Here is a 22951-nt window from a genome sequence, read left to right on the forward strand (position 1 = left end):
AAAAAGCCCTTACCTTTCTCTCCTATGCCTAAAGGATCTGCCTAGACAGGTATCTACTAATTTCAGGTCAGGTTTTCAAATCAGTATTCACCCTGTAAATTCGCGCCGTAGCCTTATAGAGTAAACACACACTCATTTCCCTTTCCAGTCTTGCAGCTACAACACTTTTGTAAAAGAACAATCACGGACATGGCTTCATCTTGGCTTTTATTTTTCCTCCACCTCATTTTCACCTCCTTCACCTAGCTGTTCTTCCTCCTCGTCGCCAAAAGTCTGCTCCTGCATGGTGGTAAAGGACAGAGACCTGGCGGCCACTTCTGCAGCCAGGCCAGCAGAGAAGGTGAATTCTGGTGACAACTGGAGACGAGCCAGCCTCTGCTTAATGGAGAGCTGCAGCGAGTCCCTGGGAGTCGGAGGGGCAGTGGCCCCCGCAGCGGCAGCAGCAGCTTGAGGAGACTTAGCCTCACTCTCATGCTGGTAGCACACTGTCTCCTCTGCTCCTCGGGGGAGGAGGCCTTCTTCTGCAGAGGTGTCTTTGCTTTGCCCCTCTGGAGGGCGGTCACACACATACTCAGTCCTACTGTCTTCCTTGTCGCCGGCACAGGGCTGACTAGACTCCTCTTCAGTAGCATTACTACCGACTTTTTCTGTATCTGAATTCATGGGTGTTTCTGAATTACTTACAGATTCCACTGGGTCTACAGGAGACAAGGATTTCAACACAGCTTCAAAGAACAAAAAGAGGAAAAGAAAAGAAAAAGGGAAAAAAATAACTAAGGGCCCAACAACTTTTAAATTCCCACTTGCTTTTTTTTTTTTAAAGGAGCAACATATAAATAAAAACACAATAAAACTTTCTAGTAAAATAAATGCAACTTTATGAATATGGGGAGTTTTATGAGACAAAATACCTAAAGAAATGAAACGAGACAAGGACACGCTGAAGAGTCTGCAGTTCAAAGGCAGTGCTTCTCAAAGCACGGTCCCTGAATGAGCAGGCCCAGTTACCCTCTAGGAAGCTGCTGGCCACAGATCCTAAAGTCTGATCACACACAGGGAATGGGACACTGGGGTTGGAGGCGGGCATGTTTACAATCCCACTTGATTCTGATGCTCACTAAAGCTTGGGCCTAATGCGACCCAGACAACGGCATCTTCATATATATGTATATATATTTACAAGGTAAAACATGTAAATAAATAAACAAAAAATGTAACATACAATTCAACTTACTTGCCAATCACCTAACAGAACCTGAATAGAAGTAAAGCAAATGTCTCCATTTTGTAGTACTACACAGAACACAAATGAAATAAAATCTGCATTCGAGACCAAGTACCAAACAAAGTATAGCACATAATAAATACAATATAGATCTATACAGTAGAAATTGTCCTTGCAAGAAAAATGAAGTTTTAGTTAGCCCCTCCTGGTGTTAGTAGGCAGTGGGTTGTTCGCTAGGCAGTCTCTCCTCCCAGCATGAGGGGTTAGTACAATACAACATATTATGAAGCATGGCGGAAGGAAAAAAGTGCGTCTTGAAGGTCTGGCGTATACTTAAAAAGCATTTTTGTAAAAACGCGTCCATTTCCAAGACACATGCCTACGCTGCGGTAACCGCGCTACGGAAGCAGCGACAACAGAACATGGCCACAGCAGGTCCAGCGGAGGCTGTCCCTCTCTAATTCCACTCGGACTTTACCCCTGTAGGCAGAGATGAAAACAACTCTGGAAGACGTACCGACATTTGTCATGGTAAAGCATTTTTCTGGCATCAGCAGATCTTTTACTTATTTTCACAAACTATACAGCATTACTGCCTTTTTAAATGCAAATAGAGACACATTTTCTCTCATTTGCCCACCATGTCAACCAGTAGGTCATTTTAGGGCTAAATAATATGAAGAAAACACTGCATAGCAGCAAAACATATGAGCTTATACGTAATGATATTTTCAGCATTTCTGCACACTCTTTGTTCATAAGTCTGCTAGGTCTTAACAAGTGTACTGTGTTACATGGGTTCAGGATCACTGCTAACTGAATTAGGGAGCAAGGGTATTTGGAACGGAAGCAGCCACTGATAGCAGTGTAGAATAGCAGTCTCTAGGGGAATAGGGTTTTTTTCCGTCTGGTGATCCATGTGTTACATGTAGCAATAAATAGTATCAGGTGTCTAACAGGGACTTGATAACTACTTGTTGAATTACAATCTGCTGAATGAATGATGCTGGATAATAGAAACTAGGGAAAAAAAGGACAGAAATTTAGAGACAAACAACAAAATAAACAAAAAACTCTGAGCACAGAAATGATCATGTCTTAAAAAGATTGTTATCCGAAATCTCTAACTCATGAACTCTACGACTGCTTCTGGAAAGTTCTCCCTTCCTCTGCTCTGCTGCTCAAGCCTTTCCTTACATCCCAGCTACCTGTCTCTCTGGCAGGAAAGGTGAGGCAGCCAAAGATTCACAGAAGAAACACCCAGGGAGAGAACAGAGCTCTAGGTCAGAGACCAGTATGCGTCTACTCCATATCTACACACAGCAAGTTTGTGGGATTAGTCTAATTAGAATAAAAGTAAACTGAGAAAGATATTTTTATTAGAAATACTGGGAGGAACAAGTGGACAGGATGGATTCTTAAGCTGGCAAGGCTAATATAAAAAGGAAGATGGAACCACTGCAGCTTTAAGACAGAAGGCTATCATCAGAGAGTTGTTTGAGTTTGAACAAAGTCTGGAATAGGTTACAAGATAGCAGGGAGGAAGGCACTGAAACAGGACCTATTCTCAGGGCTACCTAGTGGACAAGCATAATCTAGTGGGAATCTGGGTTCTAAGAGAGCCAAGGGAAACAGCAAGGAAGGATGAAACCAACAGACAGTAGGCTGGAGAGAAAGGAGAGGGTTCCTAGGAGAAGACAGGACAGCTCCCAGGAGCTTTCTAGAACAGGTGATCTATACACTTCTACTGAGAAGGGGGAAGGCAGGCAGACGGCAACTGCACATTTGAGGGTCCATGAGAATACTCTAAAATGGAGTGGAAAGCCCATTCTTGTAAGTCCACACGAATTAATTCAACTGAGAATGAACTAAGTTGACATTGTCAACTATCGAATTTCTTTTTCTTCATACCTTCTCTTGCCTCCCATGAAGTGTGTCTGAAGAAAAAAGTGAGAGTAACATGAAGACATGTAAGGCCAGCCAACAACATCCTAACCTGACCATGGAGTTGGAGTACACAGAAACACCTCCTCTGCTTCCATGTACTTGAGTAACCTGAATGAAGTGGCCAAGTGGCTTAGAGCTTTGTGCATTTTTCATCATTACAGAAATTAATGGTGAGTTTTACTGAAGTACTTGGATAGAGAACAGAGCTTAGCATCTTGTTTATAGTTTTCCTTTGTCTGCCCCCTTGCCCCCTGAAAGGGTCTTGCTACGTAGTAGCTAGGTAACACAAATGTGCTGTGCAGTCCCAGCTGGCCTCAAACTCATGATCCTCCTTGCCTCAACCGCCTTGCTGGGATTACAGCGCCACCATGGCCAGCTGGAGATAACCAATTTAATGTTCACTCTGAAAGAAATCTATCAAAGAATCAAATAACTGGTGAAAAACCTTGACTCCATAGTCCTAGTGTGATTCCATGGCATTCTTTTATTGACCAAGTTGATTTTGCTTTTGTATGAGAATACTGTACTGACTGGAAGATCCAGAGTTCTACAGTTTAAATAACATTCATGGTTCAAAAAGAAAAGATTCCTGTCCCTGAGACGACCCGCGCTCTGAGATCGGAGCTTACCGTGGTCACTGAACAGCAGCTGCTTCCATTTTTGTCTTTCTGCCTCTGAAGCTTTAAAGCCCAGCACAGATTTTAGCTCCTGCAGCACCCTCTTGGACTCTTCCCGCTCGCGCTTCTGTCTCTCTTTGTCTTCCTGAGACAAGTGATACAGATCGTCCTTTCGGAGCTCACTTTCTATGTCTATGTCATCCACATAAGCTTCTAATTCCTAAAAAGGGACCAAATACAGAGAACTTCAAGCCGACAGGTCTCACTTCCTGCAGCTATGCATCCCGGGGGACCTTCTCATATGACAGCTGAAAGGAAGGCGACAAATGTATCTGCTAACAAGTTAAAATCTTCAAAAAGTGGATACCAAAAAGAGTTCTAGATGAGAACGTTTTTAACGTTCAGAGTAGAAAATAGCGATTTTCTACTCTGCGTTAATGAATCCAATTCAAGGTGCTAAGAGCAAATATTTTGACATAAACTTACATCACATTGTAATACATCTTAACCTCATTAGAAGCAGAAATTCAACAATTTATCTGACATTACCCATGTCACCTGAAATAAAAGTAGGCAAATTGTATATGGGCTACTTCTTCAGGGGAAACCAGTGCCTTCCCCCTTACCTGCTCCTCAGGGATGGGGTCTCTGTCCTCAATGTGTAGAGTAGGCCGCAACAAGGGCACTGCAGTGCAGTGTGGGTTCTCACATGCTACTCCAGGCTTGCCTTCAGAACGACAGTGGTGGAGGGCAGAGTAAGGATGAGAAACAGGCCGTCAGAAACACACAAGAGAACATCTAGTGACATGATGTCCTTAGCACTACTTGCTTAGTTTCACAGTCTGATTTCCTTTCACCCTGGTTTTCTTGTTTTGAGACATGGTCTTTCTAGGAGCCCAGGTTGGTTTTAAACTAATGATCTTCCTACTTCAGGCCCATGAGTGTTAGATTTCTGATGTATGTCACCCTATCTGGCTCCCAAATTGTTCTGGCTAAAACCTTTTATTTGTAAAAATGAAAGACATCATAAGGGAACAGTAATAGCTATATATATCTACCACTTGGCTTTAAGTTAACCTCGAGCAGGTCATGGCCATAGTATCTGTCACATGGTAGATGACAAATATTCCACTCCCACAAAATATTTTGTTCACAGTGTTGGGAGGGTTTAAAAACAGAACATTATTTCTCCTTTAAAAAAAAAAAGAACAAAATATGGTGGTGCGCCCTTTTAATCTCATTGCTTGGGAGGCAGAGGCAGGTAGATCTGTGAGTTTGAGGCCAGCCTACCAGACCACACACTCAAGAAAGTTCTATTGGGCTCACAGTAGAACAGTTTTTCTTATCAGTACCGATACGACACAGTAAGGCCTTTGAATAAAAAAATGAAAACTGCTCAACAAAACGATCCACAACAGAAAATCTAAACCCAAAGTACTGCTTGTTGTTTCTGAAGCACTGGGTATAGGACCCTGACCCTTGGGCAAGCCTAGAATGCTGGAGACGACTGATGGACACCTCAGCCCTTGACAGCAGCTTATCGATACTGCTAAATAGAAAATACATGGCTGGAGAGATGGCTCAGGGGTTACTTGATTGCTCTTCCAGAGGATCTGGGTTCAATTCCCAGCAAACACATGGTAGCTCACAACCATGTGACACACACAAGTATAAGGAGAAATCACAAACTTACTAAACACTTTTGAAATGTAGATAGTCTTTATGACATAAAAATTCAGAAACCACACAAGAGGAAGTGTAATAAATTAACACATTCCACAAGGTATTTTAAATATTGACATTTATTTTATGAACATGAATATGAATTCTCTAGGAAATAGAAAGACTACAAAGTAACCATGGGCTGGGGCAGGGGTTGATGAGGCTCCTCATCATATTCCTACTCTTTTGGGCTTTTAAACTTTTGAGCATATGAATTCCTTAATTCTTCATAAAATAAATATTAAGATAAAACTTTAAAAATAATAGTCAACTGAAATGTCAATGAGAGGAGGTAAATTTGGATTCTAATGGGGACTTTTACCTGGCAAGAGGCCTACTGCACAAATTACCCTGGTTGCTGGGGTGAAGCAGACAAGGGATGTCTTAGCCAGCAAGGATGGCAAGGTGCTGGGAGGGTTAGAAGACACTCTAGGTGTGCCTGGGCTTGTGTGGTCACATGGAGCAGGAAAGAAAGAACTCTCAGAGGATGAGTCCACAGCTGTCCACAGTGGTGAGGAATTAGGGCTAGGTAAATATGTTGAAAATTCTGAGTCAGGTTTCCCATAACCAGGAGAGGAGGTTTGGATATGGAAATGGGAAAGGACAATAAATCATGTGGTGTTGAAACTCTATTAGCATTACCGATAAGACACAGCGTTAAACATACAGAGACAGGTACAGAAATGGTTCTGAATATGTGTACAGCTTTACAATATATTTTTGCACTCCAGTTGTACACTGAGATGTGGAAGCAATTACATCCCGGGGCAATGAGCACACATAGCATCCAGCCCTTGTTCTCTAAACACCACACTCCATTGAAAGGACTGAGGGCTCTCCAGTGTCAGAACTGGTACCAGGAGGAAGCAAGGAAGTGTTTAAAATGATGCAAACAAGAAAATGTCACAATGAAATGAATTCACTTTTATGCTAACTAAGACTAGCAAAAAAGAGAAAAAAGACAATCTTTATACAATATTACCTTGGAATTTGTTACTATATTTAGTAAAATATAATTATAATAATAAATTACAATTCACTGTAAGATTTGCATCCATACAGTTTTACTGATATAAATAAGTGGACAAATGGATTCTTTACCTTAGAGTAAAATGGCAAATATGTAAAAGAGAAAATGGATTAGGAAATTATCAACAGGCAATTGTCATAGAAATATTTAGAGATAATGGAATTTTATGTCTGCTACTTTCTCTTAAATAGTTCAGAATAATACTACCATTAAAAATAGTTATATAAATTCACATACACAAATTCAAGAAAACCCCCAAAACAGGTGAAAATAATTTAAGCTAACTTATTCATTCCAAAAATCTCACCTTTTTGTACCCAATTCTATGGGGTTAGACAAATACATAGTCATAAACCACCAACAACCCAAATATCAAACACTTCCATCCTCCAAATATTAACCTATGCTGCCTATGTTTTGGCTGTTCTTTTTTTCTGGAGGGGGTGGGGCAGCATCTTGCTAAGTAGTCTAAGCTGGCCTTGAACTTGCAGTCATCCTGCCTCAGCCTCCTCAGTGCTGGGATCTGAGGTGTGTACCACCATGCCTGGATATCCTGCCACTTTATATCTCACTTAGCCATTTCCAGTTTCTCCTGATCACCGTGTTAAGAATAGCATAAACGCCAGGTATGGGGGCACATGTCTGCAATCTCCACACTACAAGTTTGAAGCTAACCTGGACTACAGAATGAGGTCAAAGCAAGCTACACTGCATAACAAAACTCCTTCTCAAAATAACCAAATCAAAGTTATTAAACTGCCCAGTTGTGTGATCAGTCCTTGCACTGCTGAATGGTTCCCAATGAATGGGAAGGACACATGGCCTTTAGATATTTTAGTGATTATAAACAAAGTCATACAGAAATATACATAGAGCTTTTATATGAACACAAAGTTTTTCTCTTATTTATTTGGATTTTGTATGCTAGGCACTGAACCTGGGGGCCCAAAGTAAGTAGGCAAGTGTTTTAGCACCTAGCTACCCTACACCCCAAGTCTTAGAACATGAAGTGAAAGACCCCCATGGGGAGACCCCCACTCAAATCTCGGGAGGACGTGCACCCAAGGAATCACGAGAGACCATCTTGATGTAAACACATGAGGCAGTTTAATTTTGGAGCTCCGGGTCGACACATATCTCATACAAGAGATAGAGGAATCGACAACGAGGCTCAGGGGTTAGGGGTTTATATAGGAAAAAGGTCTGGGGAAACAAAGGAATCAGCATAGTTATACATGATTGGCTAATTCAAATATCAGCTAGTGTGCGTGCAGATCAGGGCGGAAAATTCCTAAGGGTGGTAATCTGAGTCAACAGAGCATCTGGCTGACCTTAAACCATATCTAAGAGGACTAGATGACCCATTACTCAGTTGGGTCATGCCAGGGCCCACCTGGACATATCTTTGCATGCTTTCTCCTCCACATCTTCCCAGCCTGCTAGTTCCTAGAATGTCCCAACAGCTCGCCTGCCCCTGCCCAGGCCCATCTGGACATGTTCGACCTTGGTCCACTGTGTTTTCCTCAAACCTGCAATTTTCTCATTAGCCAGCACAAGTCTCAAATTTAACTCTTTTAGAAGTTTTGATAGTTCTTAGCTAACATGTAATACGATACTACTGAATCATAGGGTATATGTTTAAATAATGGGTAAAATTTTAGTGAGAGAAGTTTACTTATGTAATCTGAAAGTAAAGCACACGCCTTTAATCCCAGCACTTGAGAGGCAGAGGCAGGCAGATTTCTGAGTTTGAGGCCAGCCTGGTCTACAGAGTGAATTCCAGGACAGCCAGGGCTATACAAAGAAATCCTGTCTCTAAACACCAAAAACCAAAAGCCAAAAAAAGAAAAGAAAAAAAAACCCTGAAAGTATTTCCTCATAAAATATTTACTGTAAAGTACTATAATGAAAGGCTAATATATATATATATATATATATATATATATATATATATATATATGACAACCAAATATCACATATGATTGGGATGTAGACATATAAGAATACTGACAATCTGTACAATTTTAATGAGTACTATGGATTGCATGGCAGTATTGTATCTGCATTAAATTCCTGATTATAACAGTATCTTGCATTGTATAGGAGAATCTCCAGTTTTCAAAATTACAAAGAAAGGTTTAGGAATAATGGGAGTTTATGCATACATGTATACATATATATGCAAAGATAAGTCAAATGTGGTGGAATGTCAATTATTACAGAATGTAGATGAAGGGTATTTTGGATTACTTTTGCAATATTTTTATAAATCTAAAATGACTTCTAATTAAAAAAATATTTCTGTGTATGGTGTTCTGCTTGCATGTATGCCTGTGAGGTACTTGTGTGCCTTGTGCTCATGGAGGCTAGAAGGGCACAGGATCCCCGTAACTGGAGTTACACAGTTGTGGGCTGCCATGTAGGTGCTGAGAACCAAACCTGGATCCTTTGGAAGAGCAGTTAATAACTGCGGAGACAACTCTCCAGCCTCTGAAATGACTTTGAAATGGAACATAAAAAAATCTGGCTTTGTAGACTAATTTCAAACATTTAAAGTCTTACAGTCATGGGTAACTGTGTAAGACACGAACAATAAGATAGCGTCACTGACTATGGGCTCAGTGATGTGAAGCCAGTTTTCACATGGTAGCTGACCGAGTAAGAGTCGACTACTTCAGAGTGTGCTCAGGAAGCACTGAACGGCATGTACCATTTCTTAATGCCCAGCCTTTAGACGGCCAGTACATAGTCTACCACTGAACGAGCCATGGCTGCAGCTTTGCACCCAAAGTACTTTTGAATGTTCTTCTGGTACTCAGAGGTTCTAGACCTCAGGGTCAATTTTTAAAATATTTAGAGATATTAAAATTCTTTAAGAGATTTATCCTTTGAGAAAACACACCCACTAGACACATGTGTGAGAAAAGGAAGTATAGGCATTATCATGCCAGTATTTTCTTTGAAAAAAGTTAATATTTTTTACCATTTAGTATTTATTCCTTGAAGACACTGAAACAAACTATTAAAATGCTTACTATAAACAAAATAGTATTATGGCGACATGAACTAATTATTGTTGGCAACAATACAAATTCAATGTACAAGTCTAATTAACCCTGTAATAAAGACCCATGGGAAAAACAAGGTGTTAGCTTGTAACACAATTTAAAAAATTAACATGCTAAATATTCCAAGTAAAATTAGTGGTGTAAAACCAAGAGTGAAATCTGAGTTTTAAAGAAACTCAGGTTAGGAGAGAAATATCAGCAATGCATTGTAGCCTGAGACACAAACTGATCTAAGACGGTTAGACCGTGATGCTTACAATAAATTCAGAGCCATTAACTATGTCATTTCCATATTGTGTCTTCATAACAGAAGTAAGTACTATACCTTACAAGGAAATCTCAGGACCTCACTCAGAACCATCACTTGGCGAGTGCTGGGGATTGAGATATATTCCCCTGAGCCATCCTGGCTCTTGTTTGTTTTGTTTGGAGGCAGAGTTTTGTTAGGTAGCCCAGGCTGTCTTCCACAAGGCAATCCTCCTGTCTCAGCCAAGTCCTGTCAAGTGCTAGAACTACAAGCATGAACTACCACATCCAGCTAAATCCGTTCTTTTTGTTTTTTTGAGACAAGGTCTCTCTATGTAGTCTTGGCTGTCCTATAGCTCACTACATAGATTGGTCTATCCTTGAATTCACAACGATCCTCTTGTCTCTGCTTCCCTAGAGCTGAGTTTAAAGTTGAGCAACAACACACCTGGCTTAAACCAATTCTTTTATTACTCAACCTGTAAGAGTTTCTGGAAGTTCTGATAGAAAATACTACCAACATTTCTCCCTCCATTCCAGTTTTTATAAAAGGAGATGGGATGTGCATTCAAATCACTATATGTTTTATATTAGAGTCAAAACTTGGAGTTGAGTATCAATTTGTACATACATCCACTTCTTCTTTTTATCAAACTAAGAACTTTTATGAAACCAGTTTCATCTGTTTGGAGGCAGGCCACAAACAGAGGAATACCTGCAGGATGGAGTAAGCGTTATTGACAAGCGTACTCTGAAAATAATCCACAGTTACCTTTTTTATCTGTATTCCTCCGGAGCAGCTTATCCACTTGAGAAATGGCTTCCTCCCAGCAACTGTTGCTGGCCTGGACGTGTGGCTCAATCAATTTTAATTTCTGCTCTAGTATTGGATAAGCCTCTGATAGCAGCTCTTGTGTTTCTTTAGTACAAACGAGCTTTTCAAGTTCATCTTCAAGAATTATTACTCTGCAACACAGAAAATGAGAAATAGATTTTTAACAGATAAAATGAAAATTTTATCATTTAAAGAAGTATTTAAGAAATTAAGCCTATAAAATTTAAGACAGTTCTGGAGACAACTGGTAATGGTAGTTCAACATGTATGCACTGTATACTTAAAAATGAACAAATAAGGCTGGAGAAGTAGATCAGTGATAGAGTACTTGGATAAGCAATCTAAAACACCCCCTGAAACAAATCAAAATGTATAAGTATTATGTAATGTATTTAACAAGTATTTCTTACATACATACCAGACAGTTTCTCTTCTTTCCTTCCTTCCTTCCTCCCTCCCTTCCCTCCTTCCTTCCTTCCTTCCTATTTTTGGTTTTTGAGATAAGAGTTTCTTCATTTAGGCCTGGCTATCCTTGAACTCACTCCACAGGCCATGCTGGCCTCAAATTCAGAGATCACCTGTTTCTACCTCCTAAGTGTGGGATTAAAGGCACACGCTGTCATCACTCGGCTACTAGACAATTTCCGATCTAAAGGAATAAATTAAGTCATCTCCTACTTTTAAAAAATTTACAACCAGGAAAATGGTGTGTATGTGTGTGTGGTTTTGGCTAATATGACACTTTCACTAAAACCTCACTTTTCTCTGTATTATGGTTACTCTTGTCAACTTGATCAAATCCAGAATGAACTAAGACATAGATCCTCAAGTCTGTGAGGCCATTTCCAGGGAAGAACTCAATGCAGGGAGAAGCCTCTTTGTTCCTTGCTCATCATCAATATGCTGCTGCCGCATCTTCTGGGGCATCTGAACCCAGTGTGTGTAGCCTTGTGATGTGGACTAAGGAGCAGCAGCTCTTTAGGAATCATTCAGGCTTGAAGAACATGCTGAGACTGCTGTGATACTCAGCCCCGCAGACAGAACAGCTAGGTTCCAGGATGCAGACAGCTACACTGGACTACCCTACCCTACCTCATAAGCCAATCTACGAATACTCTTCTTTTTCAAATAGAAAACCTCTTTGTAGATTTATTTATCTTGCATGTACAGTTATTTTGCCTGCTTGTATGTCTTGTACCCCATGTGTGTGCTTGGTGCCTGGCGGGTGCTGGATGTCCTGGAACTGGAGTTGTGGATGAAAATCTCTTATAACTTAGAGATGACTCAGTGATCAACAGTACTCTTTTACAGTACTGGAACTTGGTTCCTAGCACCCATTTTTGGGCAGTTCATAACCATTCCTAATTCCAGCCTTAGAGTATCCAACATCCTCTTCTGGCCTCTGTTAGTATGTGTGTGTGTGTATTTTATGTATATGTGCAGTTATATGCAGGTACTAACCTGAATTATATATATATATATATATATATATATATATATATATATATATATATATATTTTTTTTTTTTTTTTTCATCGTGACAGCTCAGATAATCTAGTCTCTGCTCCCCACTCATGTAGAAATGGTCTTCTTGCCCACGTTATTTGCCATGAGCTGGGCTAGTATTCACCTGCCATCTTTGAACAGTACAGACAGAGCACTGGGATGCCCTCACCTCAGCTTCTCCTCTTTCCCATCCCAACCTTTCACAAGTTGAAAAGAAAAATTAAAGCTTTAGACCTGTGCTGACTAGGAAGAAAAGTTATGGGCCTAAGAATCCATCACAAGCTGGCTCACATAGGCCTGGGAAAGAGTAAGCAAGTTGTTAGATATCATAAGAGCTGGCAGGTCGAGAAGACATAAAACTATAAACATAGAGGAAAACATGTCTAGGCAAACGAGGACATGTCCAAGGCCCAGGCCTGCAAAGACGTGCCTGACAGACACTAAGTAATGGACCATCTGGTCCTCTCAGATATGGTTTAAGGTCAGATGCTCTGTTGACTCACATCAACACCAACTTTAGGAATTTTCTACTCTGTTCTGCACGTAATAGTTAATATTTGAATTAGCCAATCATGTATGGCCACACTGATTGCTTTGTTCCCCCAGAACTTTTCCCTATATAAACCCTTAACTTTCAAGCCTCGTGGTCGGCTCCACTATCTCCTGCGTGAGATAGGTGTGGTGCCGAACCAGAGTGCCCTGAAATTAAAAATACCTCTTATAATTACATCAAGATGGTCTCTCGCGATTCCTTGGGTGCACGTCCTCCCGAGATTTGAGTGGGGGTCTCCCCCAGGAGTCTTTCAAAGTCTCCTATCGACTTCTCCCAAGGCCTTGAACCAAGGGTGGCAAAACTTATCTTCTTAAGTGTTTCTGAGCGTACATTTCTGTCTTTGTATCTTGTCCTCCTTCATCCCAGCTCAGTCAGCCTTGTGAGATTATTGGGCAGCCCAGACCTTTTGGTCCACTTCATCTTACATCTGATTTATGCACTTCTCCCTTCATTTTTTTTGTTTTTATTTTTGTTTTTGTTTTTTTTTTGTTGTTGTTGTCTTTTGAGACAGGGTTTCTCTGTATAGCCCTGGCTGTCCTGGAACTCACTCTGTAGTCCAGGCTGGCCTCGAACTCAGAAATCCACCTGCCTCTTCCTTCCAAGTGCTGGGATTAAAGGCGTGCGCCACCACCGCCCGGCCCCCTTCACTTTTTGATCGATATTCTGGGTCATGTAAGTTTATCGCCTGCAATCTTATAAGTTAAGTAAATCCCAATGGCCTCTGGATTACCAGCATAAGTACTATCTACCCATTTGCTTTAGTCCTACTCTACAATATTTTTAAAATTTATTGAAAAAAATTCAGTGAGAATGACTACTTTGGTTCAACTCTCTCGCTCCCTCCCTCCCTCCTTTTCCCCTTTCTCTCCCTCTCCCTCTCTTTCCTTCTTTCTTAGAGTCTTTCTATGCAGTTCTGGCTATCTTGAAACTCTCTCTCTATACTAGGTTGGAACTCAGAGAGCCACCTGCCTCTGCCTCCCATGTGCTGGGATTAAAAGAACCCCCCACTACACCTGGCTTATTCCATTTTTAAATGTAAAAATTCCCACTTAGAAATAGATGAGAATAATATTTACAACTGATAAAAGTATACCAAAGCAGAATATAAGCCATTGGAAACTACAGCTGAATTGTCAGTATTATGTAAACTGAGGATAAACAAATATAAAATGTGGACACTACCCTTTACTGAGGCTAAAAAGTGTATTCTGTGCTTTAGAAATATTTGCAAACATGTCCTGATGTACTTAGAAAGCAGCGAGTCTTACCCTTTAGCTATCTATATACAGTGGTACCTCTCATAACGCCCTAAAGTGCTGACAGGTACTTCCCTCAGATTGTGGGATCCAGTGTTAACATATGATGTTAAGAGGGTTAAAAAGATGCTCATTTTTGATAGTCCTCTTGTGGTGGTTTGAATATGCTTGGTCCAAGCAGCGGCACTATATTAGGAGGTGTGGCCTTGTTGGAGGAAGTGTATCACTGTGGGTATGGGCTTTAAGACCCTTGTCATAGCTGCCTGGAAGTCAGTCTTCTGTTTGCCTTTGAAACTCTTGGCTCCTCCTGCACCATGCCTGTCTGGATGTTGCCATGCTTCTGCCTTGATGATGATGGACTGAACCTCTGAACCTGTAAGGCAGCCCCAAGTAAATGTTGTCCTTTGTAAGGGTTCCCTTGGTCCTGGTGTCTGTTCACATCAATAAAGCCCAAACTAAAACACCTCTTCATTTTATCTCTCAAAGATAAGGTGCATCTGCTTTCTGCTGAAACCAGAAAAGGAAAAGCTACAAACGATTCTCTTAAACTACAGTACTCACAAATCTTTGTTTCCCTGATAGCTCGTGCCTACAAACCATCTTTCACACACCACTTTGTTTCTTCTTTCTGGGTGTGGAGAGAACAAGGAACAGCCCAAATGGGGTGCACACGATGGCTGCTTACTGCTGTGATGGTTCCTTACAGCTTCTCAACTTACTCATTCAGCAGTGCTTTCAGGTGGAGCTGGAAGCTGCGCACCGCTGTGTGGACGTTATTCAGCTCTCTTGACTTCTGCTGAGGTTTGGATAAACGCTGGGGGACTGACTGGTGCTGAGTTTCAAAGTACCGGAAGAACTCATAGCTGCGCTTTAGCTCTTCCAAGCAGGCAGAGTGAGCATGAGGTAGACCTTGAGTCACATCACAGAGGATACGATGAGGCAGAAGTGCAGCAGTGAGTAAGGGCCCTGAAGGAGAATTCACTGTAGAAAGTAACAGGGCCAGGCGTCTGAAGAATTCGGAACTCTGTGCCACCCAGAGTTGGAACAAAACCTAAGATAAAGATGGGGGGAAAGGGGAGAAAAGGGTGTGGAGTGGGAAGAGTGAAAACATACTGATCAATAAAAATGTTAATATTTAAAACAATCTACAAATTGACCATCTGACTTTAACTTTTCACATTATCCTAAATAATGACTAAACTGAATTCCAACTAACTCTAAGATTAGCCAAGGAATTGCGCAGTCATAACCTGTGAGTTGTTAGGATTCTAGTACAGAAGCTAATCCCTGTATGTAATTTAGCACAGCCTATCCTAAATAGAAATGACCTCAGAATGGGTGGAGGGCACACTGCATGCATACGCTATAATGAAACACTAAAGAAAAGATGCATGCTACAATAACAACTAACAAGCCACAAATTTGAGATGGAGGTGGGGGTGTTATTCAAGGGAGGTGTTGGAAAGGGGGAAAAGGAAGGGAGAAAATGATGTAATTACATTTTAATTTAAAAAACAGAAAACAAAAACTACATCAAAACCTAAATAGGAAACTCAGTAGACATCTTAATAACTGAACAAAAAAATAACTTTAAAGAGATGAAAAATCATCAAAACTGCTTCTCTGAATCCTTCTTAAAGAATAGCAATAAGGAGCAAAGAGAAGGATGGAGAGATGGCTCGGTGGTTAAGAACACTTGCACTTAGAGAGGATCTGGTTTTCACTCCCAGTTCACACAGTGGCCTACATGTGGGAAGTTAAGTCAGGGTACGGGGCCTGACACCTTCTTCTGATTTGTGCGTGTGCGTGTGTATGGTGCACAGATATACATGGAGACAAGACATTCATATACATAAAATAAAATTTAAAAGGAAAACACATAGCCTGTGAACTAAGTATCTATATAACAAACAAGAAGCAATGACTGTTTTTAAGGAACCATTAAGTGACCAGCTTTGTTTTAGACATTTTGAGAGTCTTCTCATTTAATTTAACACTTTTAAAAAGCAGTTGTGGTTTTACTACATTTTTAAAAAAAATGAGATAAGTTTAAAGAATAGTTTATATTTAAGGCCAAATTAGAGTCCAGATATAAATTTACTTCTGCTTAATTAAAACTATCTCAACTTAGTCTTTCAAAAAGACTTTACTCCTGAAGAGAGACAGTTGAATACATGGCGGACTGAAAGCACACCATGGCTCGGTCCCATTTTTTTTTTTTTTTTTTTTGAGACAGGGTTTCTCTGTGTAGCCCTGCTGTCCTGGAACTCACTCTATAGACCAGGCTGGCCTCAAATTCAGAAATCTACCTGCCTCTGCCTCCCAAGTGCTGGGATTAAAGGTATGTGCCACCACCGCTTGGCTCGGTCCCATTTTTTAATCCCCTCTCGCTGGCCAGTTCCCTTATTTCTTTAGGTTCCTACTTCTCTTCTAGAAAATCCATTCGTATTTAGCTACAGGAAACAACAGATTGGTGACCGATGATGGAGCTGGGAATGAGGAGGTAGAGTACAGCGCTACCTGAGCGAAGCTTCCCAGGAAACAGAAATAAAAATGGTAATTTTTCCAACATAGATGACCACCCCACCCTGGGATCCATCCTATTCCACAGACGCCAAACCCTGATTGCGGATGCGAAGAAGTACTTGCTGACAGGAACCTGATATGGCTGTCCTCTGAGAGGATGTACCAGTACATGACGGACACAGATACAGATACAGCCAACCATTGGACTGAGCACCGGGACCCCAATGAAAGAGTTAGGGGAAGGACTGAAGGAGATGAAGCATAAAAAGAACAGTAGTATCAACTAACAGGACCCCATAAAGCCCCCGCAGACTAAACCATCAGCCAAAGAGTATACATGGGTAGATCCATGGCTCTTGCTACATATGTAGCAGAGGATTGCCTTATTTGGCATCAATGGGAGGGAGGCCCTTGGTCCTGTGGAGGCTTGATATTCCAGTGTACAGGGACAATTGATAGATGAGGTAGAAATGGATGAGTGGGTAGGGGATCACCCTCTTAGAGGCAAAGGGGAGGGCAGATGAGGTAGGGGTTTGTGGACGGGGGATTGGGAAGGAAGACAACATTTGAAATGTAAATAAATAAAATAATTAATAAAAATAAGTAAATAAAGAAAAAAAGACTTTATTCCTTTATAGAGTAAAAGCATGATCATGAGGATTACCCTGGAAATAAAAGAAATTGCTTTAAGTCCCCTTGCCTCAGTAAGTACTATTAGTATTTTCTCTTACACTTTCGCCCTCCTAAAAACAAAGTTCTAGCTGTTTGGAACTATGCACCTGAATACTGCAGAGGAAGCAGATATTGCTCTAAAATCTTTGCAAGCAAGATACAGCTGTTATATAAAGGTTTAGTATGCAGAGCTTCTATAACCTAGGCAGCCATTCCTTGATTCTATCATAGTTCCCATCTCTGAAAAACTCTCAGCTTTAAAAATGGAAGCTGCAGCTGTAGGGTGTAGGGGTGGGGAGTGGGACCTCTAGAAAGTCCCAGAGACCTGGGATGTGAGAGGCTCCCAGGATTCAATGCCAATGACATTAGCTGAAATGCCCAACAGTGGGGAGACAGAACATGAAGAAAGTACCTCAAGTAGATATACAGGGTCCCCAGTGGAGGGGTGGAGTCTACCCTCAAAAAATGTGATGCAGAATTGTTCTTGTCTAAAAGGAATGCAAGGATAAAAATGGAGCAGAGATTGAAAGAAAGCCTATCCAGTGACCAGCCCAACTTGAGATTATCTCAAGGGTGGGCACCAAATCCTGACTATTTCTGATGTCACAGTGTGCCTGCAGACAGGAGCCTAGCATGGCTGTTCTCTGAGAGGCTCTACCAGCAACTGACTGAGACAGATGCAGATACTTACAGCTAACCATTGGACTGAGGTCAGGGACCTCTATGGAAAAGTTAGTGGAAGAACTGAAGGAGCTAAAAGATTGCAACCCCATCGGAAGAACAAAAGTATCAACTAACCTGGACCCCTGGGAGCTCCCAGAGACTGAGCCACCAACCAAAGAGCACAGATGGGGTGGTTTGTGGTCCCTTGCACATAGTAGCAGAGGACTGCCTTGTCTGGCCTCAGTGGGAGAGGATGCTCCTGTAGAGACTTGATGCCCCAGGGAAAGGGGATGCGAGGGAGGGGGTGGTCTGGGGGTAGATAAGTAGGTGGGTGGGAAGGGTACTCTTTCAGAGGCAAGGGAGGAGGATGGGGTAAAGAACTCTTAGATGGTGGACTGGGAAGGGGGCAGCATTTGAAATGTAAATAAATAAAAGACAAAAAGTACTATATAAAGATAGAAAAAAATACACATCTCAACATAAAATGTATTTTGGTAAGTGCTGTCAACATCAGAAATGATCTGCATGTTATCAAGGACAGTTTGAAAGAGAACCTGCTATCTCCATGGAGCCCACTAAATACAAAGGGAATATAAGGCATCTGGACTGGCTTCCTAATAACTCCCTAGAAACTGACTGCTAAACATGATCATGCTATGCATGCAATCAGGCTGCCTCCAACTGGGCTCCCGCACCAGCCTCCTGAGTGCCGGGATGACCAGAGGCTGCATTGTTTTTATGACTTGCCTTGTTTCCCCCATTATTTGTTCTCTTTAATGTTTCTATGGCCACAGCCAGGGAGTGGTGTCGCACACCTTTAATCCCAGCACTTGGGAGGCAGAGGCAGGTAGATCTCTGAATTCGAGAACAGCACATTCTACAGATTTCCAGGACAGCCAGGGGCATACAGCAGAGAAATACATTTTCACAAAACCCAAACTAAACCTACAAAACAAACACCCCCCCCCCCAACAAGACCAACAAGAAAGCAGTTCATGAAGTGTTTCAGTGTAAGTCACTACTGATGCTCCAGGGCTGAACTGTAATTTGCTTTTAGCATACTCTTGATGTATCGGATTCATCCTCATTAGTTATTAAAAGTGAAATTTCTGGGTTACAGGTATCCACCTTTGTGAAGACTTTAACTCATTTGTCAACTGTATGCTGTCACCATCTGTATTTGAGTTCTTGAATCTTTATTGATAATAAAGTTATCACTGATAATATCATTGATAATGAAGCTGATAATAATCAGCTTCCTTTGTAGAACACTTGGTATCTTTATTTGTATTTTTTTCAAGAGTACAATGAAAAGGTCTCCTGCATTGGCTGTTTTGTTCTGCTCTGAGAATGACCAGTTTGTCTTCTGTTTGTTCTTTTTGTCTGCTTGACTGCATTTGCGGTGCTGGGATGGAACCAAGGGCCTGATACAGATGAGGGTGCATACTCTGTCATCAAGCCCAACTCCTACCCTTGTAAGCTTTAGTTACCTTAGTATTCTTCATACAGAAAGAAATGAAGTTATTCTAGTTTTCTTTATTATACTTAAAGTATATAGAATTTGATGTTTGAAATTTAACTTTTATATTGTCAATTATATTCTTCCATGTGGCTGCTCCTAGTGAGAAAATTATTTCCTAAGGTATAAAGAAAAAATTGTGGGGATTTTATAAAGGAAGATATACATATTAAGTGTGTTACCCAGGTTTGTTGAAACAAACTCATTAGGGCTTCCTGTCAAGTAATCCACTTATTTCTAAACATACTCTCTGGTGTTTCAAACTAAGAACATTGACACCAAAATACACAGACGTCTTCACTGATTTGTATGATCTATCAGCTCTTAAAGCCAGTGTCATGACACTTAAAGCACGTGGCGTTTGGCGGCACGGAAGGGGAACAGGAGCCCGGCTTGTGTCCATGTGAACACTCAGTCATGCGCACTCCTCTCCTTCCTTCTAAGAGGGCTGGTTACCTTCAAGGCTGGCAGGCTGAAGCCGTCTGTTAGGTTACGAGCTTCCTCTTCTGAGATCTGGTCTTCACTGAGTCCAAGCCCCAGCTCCTTAAAAGGTACCACACAGATGTAGTTGGTAACATTGTCACTCTCAGAGTTCAGGGGGTAGGTTAAATTAGGTTAAGGCGGTCAACAGCACCTCTTCATTAGCACATTTAATGTAGCCAAAAGTACCCCAAAATTATATTTACTAATTTTGAGCACAGATTGAAGTTTTGTATCTATTATTTTAAAGAAATGAATAGCAAGGTCTAACACTGATATAACATTCCAGGTACTCTGAATAAAGTGTCTTATTTAAGTTGTTCAAGTAGGCCTAGCCCACTGCCCTCTTCAGTGTATTCCATAAACCCCTTGCTGTTCTGAAAGCAGTAAAGATGTACAACCAGACAAGCAGGTCAACAATAGCTACAACACTGTTGACTTGGAAAACTTCCTTTTAAAGCTGTATAATGGCCTTTGCTATGTAGTAGCTCAGGGCCCCTCTGTGTACAAGTACTTCCCTTTGCCTCTCAAATCCCTCAGCCCAACATTTCCGAGACTGAAGGTAGCACCTGCCAGCTCTAGCTTGTTTCACTGACCCATCTTCATTATCTTCATTATCTCATGGACATATCAGTAGCAATCATTATTTTCCCTCTTTAATTGCTTTTTGATAGTATTATACACATACCTTAAAAATCCTTTTATTTGCATTTATTCTGAATTTATTCCTGTGTCATAATTTGTGTGTGTGTGTGTGTGTGTGTGTGTGTGTGTGTATCCAGCTTCTCGGATATCTTATTTTCTGTGCAATCTCTTCTGGTTTTAAACAGTTTGTTCTTTGTCAGTGGGAATCCCTCAGTGTGGCAAGAGAGCTCACATATGAGTTAATCTACCAGGAGCTCTGTGCATGGACACTATGTCTTAGGTGCTCTGTTCATCTAGATATGGTCAAAGTCTAGAGAATCTGTATCAAAATCCTCAAATTCCATATTACTTTCTTCATTTTTAAGTATATGAAGCAAAACATTTTCCCCCTCTTTTTTCTTTTCTTTTTTTTTTTTTTTCTGAGACAGGATTTCTCTGTGTAGCTCTGACTACATGCTACATGAATTCATGCTGTAGACCAGGCTGGCCTCAAACTCAAGATCCGCCTACCTCTGTCATCCCAGTGCTGGGATTAAAGGCATGTGCCACCACTGCCTGACATATCTTCAAATCTTAACTGTCCATTTTTTATCATTACATCTATTAGAAAGTAAGCGTTACTGGAACAAGATTGGCTTCCCTTTTTCACTGCTAGGTCCTCAGTATTGAAAAGCTTGACTGGTGTAAGCAATTTCTCTCATTCTCTCTACTCTGAATTTATGTTCCATGGAGCAGAGATTGTATCTATGCATATAACAATGTGCTAGTGACGAGCACATTGCCTAGTACTGTGTTTGTGTTCAAGAAAAACTCACTGAATGATTACCTACGTAGATGGAGTTCTAAGCCACTATCAAATCTGTTCTTTCTATATTCTCGTCATTTGTTTGTTTGTTCCATAGAGGGCTTCTCTGTGTGGCTGTCTCAGTTTGTGGACCAGGCTGACTTTGAACTCAGAGATCTACCTGCCTCAGCTGGGCTTAAAGGTTTGTGCCACTGTGCCTAGCTCTTCCCATGTCCTTTTGATTCTTGCTATCTGTAATACAGACTCATATTCTCAGGATCAATTTCTACTCATTCTTGGTGGGCCAGTTCATGTGAAAGCCTTCCTTAATCCTATTAGGTCAAGTGTGCTGTCCTACTATGATGGAAGACTCCCTGAGCATTTTTATTGCATTGTGAATGCTGGCTTATTTACTGATCACATTCAAAAGTCCTCAGAAGTGGTAGTTCATGTTTGTGCTTTGTCTCTTTAACACCTGGACGAGTATTTGACTCATAGTGGCAGACATTTTAAGCAGAGGAGAAAGTAGACAGGCAAGTTCTTTATGAGAATTAAATTGTTTTCTCTTTGCATCTTTGCTAAAACATATGGTGCACGTAAACACTAAACATTACATTGATCAGTACCCAGCAAACTGAAGAAGGTGCTGACTAGTTTTTTAATTTTCTATTTACCCATAGTTTAACATATTTACAAATGTTAATTTACTAAGTATGGGATCACTGCCATTTTAAAGATGAAGACATTAAAGCAGAGAAGAGGAAATTAGCTTAAATTAATTAGTCACCTATCAGTAAAAAAGTGATACAGCCAAAATTTGAACTTAGGCAATGCAGCGCTAGTGTGTTTTTGAAAGGGGAAGGATTTTCTGTTGCCAGGTCATTGCCATGTCAGGACACATTTGCCACATTTTCTCATTTTCTTAAAGAGTCTCATCTAACAAAGCCAAGCTCTGTGACCTCTTTCTTTAGACCAGTGAAGACAAAGCTTTTGAGAAGCTTCCCCTGTTGTAATGACTCGTCCACAGGCAGAATCTCTTCCTGGTGCTCTCATTCCCCTATAATGCACTTCCAGCTTTAAAACAGAGGTGAAGAGAAACTTAGAATTGGACTCGTCAATCTCAGTGCATAGTTCTCTCTCAGATGCAAGCGTGACATGTCATTCAGGGAGTCGGAAACACTGTTAGCTTCATACAGAGACAAAAGGATATTGTTTCAGCATGTACAGGGTAGCTAGCCTTGCGGCTTGAAAGTTGGCTCTTACAGTCCTGTAGACGGCTTTCCGAAGGCCGATGAGATGCTGGCTGGGATGCTGTGCAGCCTTATTAAATGAGCAAGCAGCACTGACCCTGTCAAGCAAACTTGAAAAGTAAAATGTGATACAACTGTACAGGTGTCCTAAAGTTTGTGTTTCCTAAATCCACAATTCTATTACACTTAGAAACAATTTCTTTCTTAAAATTCTAAGTATCTTACATTGTATCCCCTCCTTTCTTTTGATACATACAAAGCCACTAGAACACACAAATGAAACAAAGAGCAACAACTGAAAAGTGTAAATTTTCAAGGAATATTTAGTCAAATATAGAGAAAATTTTATTTGAGATAGAAATGAGGAATGTTTAAGTAAAACATATAGATTTCTACATAACGATAC

General features: G+C 40.8%; 1 protein-coding gene and 1 long non-coding RNA gene across 7 annotated transcripts in view; one reads left to right on the forward strand and one right to left on the reverse strand.

The window, feature by feature from the left end:
- LOC116075920 overlaps window positions 1-880 on the forward strand; it is an 8934-nt gene extending 8054 nt beyond the window's left edge. Inside the window, exon 2 of the long non-coding RNA XR_004112762.1 lies at window positions 687-880. This is a non-coding gene — a long non-coding RNA (uncharacterized LOC116075920). The remainder of the gene's footprint in view (window positions 1-686) is intronic.
- Window positions 1-22951, reverse strand: part of Vezt (vezatin, adherens junctions transmembrane protein) — a 66003-nt gene that overhangs the window by 295 nt on the left and 42757 nt on the right. For 2 of the 6 annotated variants that reach the window (XM_031349442.1, XM_031349445.1), the window contains 7 exons: window positions 22506-22643; window positions 19843-19990; window positions 14726-15057; window positions 10628-10821; window positions 4416-4516; window positions 3802-4009; window positions 191-725 (listed from right to left, as the gene is read on the reverse strand). In XM_031349442.1, coding sequence (XP_031205302.1) covers window positions 208-725; window positions 3802-4009; window positions 4416-4516; window positions 10628-10821; window positions 14726-15057; window positions 19843-19990; window positions 22506-22643 — 1639 coding nt within the window. In that variant the 3' untranslated portion in view covers window positions 191-207. Of the gene's footprint in view, window positions 726-854; window positions 1706-3801; window positions 4010-4415; window positions 4517-10627; window positions 10822-14725; window positions 15058-19842; window positions 19991-22505; window positions 22656-22951 lie in introns of those variants that run through there. The other 4 variants (XM_031349441.1, XM_031349440.1, XM_031349444.1 and 1 more) reach the window with 4 other exon arrangements.

This window comes from Mastomys coucha, unplaced genomic scaffold (genome assembly GCF_008632895.1).
Source record: "Mastomys coucha isolate ucsf_1 unplaced genomic scaffold, UCSF_Mcou_1 pScaffold4, whole genome shotgun sequence".
NCBI lineage: Eukaryota > Metazoa > Chordata > Mammalia > Rodentia > Muridae > Mastomys > Mastomys coucha.